This window comes from Gavialis gangeticus, unplaced genomic scaffold (genome assembly GCF_001723915.1).
Source record: "Gavialis gangeticus isolate Ggan-Ray unplaced genomic scaffold, GavGan_comp1, whole genome shotgun sequence".
Taxonomy (NCBI): domain Eukaryota; kingdom Metazoa; phylum Chordata; order Crocodylia; family Gavialidae; genus Gavialis; species Gavialis gangeticus.
Genome location: NW_017728981.1, coordinates 1,544,980 through 1,548,759, shown reverse-complemented (window position 1 = coordinate 1,548,759; position 3,780 = coordinate 1,544,980). Strand labels below are relative to the sequence as shown.

The following is a 3,780-nucleotide window of genomic DNA, read 5'->3' as shown; positions in this document are numbered from 1 at the left end:
CTGCACTGCGGGGCCCTCGATCTGCACATCCCCCCACCTCCACACACACACACTTATAAACCAGAAAAAAATATAAGGGGGTACAGGAACTGAAACTTTGAGTCAGAAGGGGTACACTTATTAAAAAAAGTTGAAAACCCCTGCTCTAACATAGCCTCTTATTCTAGGGCAGTTTTTGAGACTTTCCACCCTATTTTTGTGGCACAGCAGAAAAATGTTATCCCAGGTTTTATTTTACTGCATGTATTTGGCATGACGACTTTCCTGCAATCATGAATAATGCAACATGTGTGCTATGTTCCCCTTATAACAGGGTCTAGCTAATATCTGGTGGTACTTTTCTTTCGCATGGCGAGGGGGGAGTTTAATATGTTTTGTGGCTGCTTGGCTAACTTTGTTTGTTCACATGCCTCCTGAGCCATCACATGTATATGTATATTTGTGTGTATGTATATCTTAGTCTATTAGGGTGGAGGTTACCTTTAAGGCAGCTTAATAGGTTTAATATGCTTTGTGGCTGTTTGAGTAACTTTGTTTGCTCACATGCCTCCTGAGTCATCAGAACTAGGTGTCACTCCACCACCATATCCAAACATGCTGTGAATACAAGCTGATTGCTGCTCTTCCCAGGCAAGCCAGGTTGGAGGTGATGTACTAGCTGCCTGGCTGGAGGGAGAGAATAGAGGTGCATTGGAAAAAGAATACATCGAAGAGAGAGAACAAAGAGAAAGCATAGCTCCTGGATATGGGAAAAGGAGACAAGAGCCCCTGAAAGCTCAGGTGGAGATTGGTTAGTTCCTACGCAGCACAATAAATTGCACAGACACAGACTGTGATCAGGTGCCACAGGCAAGGCTGACCTCTCCTTACCAATGTCATCATCAGCATCCTGAGCTCACTGAGACCTTCTGATCAGATTTATTCTTCCTTTCCCCCATCCTGGCTACCTCCCAGCATTCAACCCTGCTGACTCAAGAGAGGCCCCACCAGCCAACCCTTCGCTTAGGAGGCACTGGAAAGCATACCATCCTGTAGGCTGCCGGGTGCTCCAAGTCTGATCCGTCAAAGCCATTCAACATGCCCTCTACTAAGAGCCTGGGATGAAACTCGGGCAGCAGCCTCAGGAAGCTGGGAACCCAGGTCCAGTTGAAATTCCATGGAAGCTTAGTACTGAAAGGAGGACCAAGGCTTTGGTGCCTAAGTCACTTGAGAAAGCAACTCTGGCTCCCAAATCAGCTAGGCCAAGATCCTGAGTCCTTTATTATTTGGAGCCCTCAGAGAAGAAGCGCCATGAATCTTCAGCGTGATTGCAAGTTAGAGATTGATCCAGCTTACTCCCTCTAACAGACGTTAGACAGGATTAAGACCACAACTGTTGCATTTAGCAAGGTTTTATTATATTTAAGAACACTTTCAAAAGTGTCTAGTGCCCGAAAAGCAGCTACAAGAAAAGCTAAAACATAGGAGCAACAGTTCCAAATAAATCCACGCCAACTTGGACTTTGTCAGTGGTAGGCGTGTTGGATATTGCATGACACCGTGCAGTTACAATAGCTTGGAGACCAGGAACAGCAGACACCATTCAGTTTCACCGAGAGATCCTTCCATTAAAACTATTCAGTCGCTGTCAGGTGCGAGTGGATCCAATAGCTGTCTATGGGAAGAGACCGCCACAAATTGGATTTCTTGCTCTGGGTGGCTAATTGTACCTGGAAAACAAACAGCGTTCCATAAAAGCACATGCACACGGGCAGATGTAAAAGGTTGCAATGTGACTTCTGCTCTGATTGCAATGTGTGGGTTCCAATTCCCCCTTCCTCTCCTATGGGATCCTATGACCCCAGCTGCCTTCCTGCCCCTCGGGCAGGGGGCTGCACTCAGTGATCTTCTGAGGTCCCTTCCAGCCCAAATGTCTATGAAATCTATGCAGCCTTGTTGCTGTATTCCTACCTGCAGAGCAGTTTACTACTACTATGCCTTTACCAGTGAGTGGGGACTAAGCTGGCAAGGGTGATGCATAGGTAGAGTTTGACCCCACCCCTTCAAACAGAATAGCAAATTTGGGTAAACTAGCATGGAGTAGAAATTGGACCAGGGCTAGGGCTGGTTTGTGTGACTCCCAGATAATGGGGAAATCAATGAATGATCTATAACGTTGTTGTCTCTTGGCTGATTTGGAAGAAACTTCCAGGGATGGTAGCCCCTGCCATGAGCATGACACTTGCCAAGTTTCAAGCTGATAGATGCAGGGATTTCTGGAATACTGTACCTCAAAGTCCTGAAAGCAAAACTCAAGTGATGTGTGTGTTAAGCCACAGTGAGGTGAAAACTGCAGGGGTGGTAGCTCTTGCTGCAGCCATGAAGCCTGCTATATTTCAAGGTGATGGGTGTAGGGGTTTCTGGGAAACTGCACCTCAAACTGCTGACTAGCAAAATTCATGACATAGGTGATACTGTGTGTGTGTTAAGGCATGGGGGGAGGGGTGAAAAATTCAGGGGTGGTAGCCCCTGCTGAGGCCACAAAGCCTGCTAAGTTTCAAGGAGATAGGTGCAGAGGTTTGGGGGAACTGCACCTCAAGCTGCTGACAGGCAAAACTCGTGACATGGGTGACAGTGTGTGTGTAAGGCGCAGGAGGGTGAAAGCTGCACATCTGCTAGCTCCTGCTGAGGCCACGAAGCCTGCCAGCTGTCAAAGAGATTGGTGCAGGACTTCTGGGTCCTGGGGCCCTGCACCTCCAGCTGCTGACAGGCAAAACTTGTGACATGGGTGCTTGTGCAACTGTCTCTGTCTTGGGCAATTCCCACCTCTGTATCAATTATTTCTGCTCCTTTGTCTGTGGTTTTGTAGGTGTTAATCCTGTCTCATTAACTCATTATCTAGTAGCTAGCTACTGTGTATTGAGCTGGTCCCTGAATTAATCATGACTGATTGGTAACACAGTAGCTTAGCAGCTTACGATTCAATTCAGAGTCTAGATTCGGCCTCCGAATCATTCAAATCATCTCTGAATCCAAATCATGATCCACAGCTTTGCACAGCCCTAGTGCACAGCTGTTTTGACACCAATGTGCAGGAGACTAATTCTACTGCACATTAGCGCGTTAGCACAGCTTTTGTTGTGACACACTAATGCACAGTAGAATGAGTTTATTGTGCATTTAACTTCTCCTGTAGACGTGCCCAGTTAGCATGGGGAGGTATGAGGAGTTAACCAAACATGGTTTCTGGTAGCATGGGGTCTGTTTGGGACATGTTCTGAAGAAGAACTTGAGATCTGTCAGAAACTGAGTTTTTTTTCAGTCGTCTGTGAATTGGGAAAAAAAGAGTTTTTTCACAGCTCAAGTCATTTCATGAGCAGCTTATGAGGATTTGTAATTTTGAAATTTGAAGTGCATTTGGCTTACCTAAAAGGGAGTGAAATCAGAAGGGAAGGTGATGCCATTGGGATCCTCTTGAATGTACCTTTTTGTAGAGCTGTAGGAAATAAGAAAACCCATGCATGAGTAACTGTGCTATTGGTCAGTCAACTTTCACTCCTCTGTAACTGCATTATTAAAGTGAGATTTCCTTGCCACGTCTTTCCCAATTGCTCCTCCAATTTTGATACAAATGCAAATATACAGCATTCATTTAAACATTTCCACCAAAAATTTATTTTTAATAGAAATTTGAATACCAAAATAGTCCTGGCCACAAACAGAAATATTCCACTCCTAACCCAAATTATTTCAGTTTTTGGGTTTTCAGGGGTGGTGGTTGTTTTTTTTGGGGGGGGGGGG

The 3,780-nt window shown here is 45.5% G+C and overlaps 1 protein-coding gene across 1 annotated transcript in view; it reads right to left on the bottom strand.

The window, feature by feature from the left end:
* Positions 1-1,411: 1,411 nt before the first annotated feature.
* Positions 1,412-3,780, bottom strand: part of LOC109293242 (glucagon-like) — a 5,421-nt gene continuing 3,052 nt past the window's right edge. The window contains exons 3-4 of the mRNA XM_019511076.1: positions 3,406-3,475; positions 1,412-1,709 (exon numbers count right to left, since the gene is read on the bottom strand). Coding sequence (XP_019366621.1) covers positions 3,406-3,475 — 70 coding nt within the window. The 3' untranslated portion in view covers positions 1,412-1,709. The remainder of the gene's footprint in view (positions 1,710-3,405; positions 3,476-3,780) is intronic.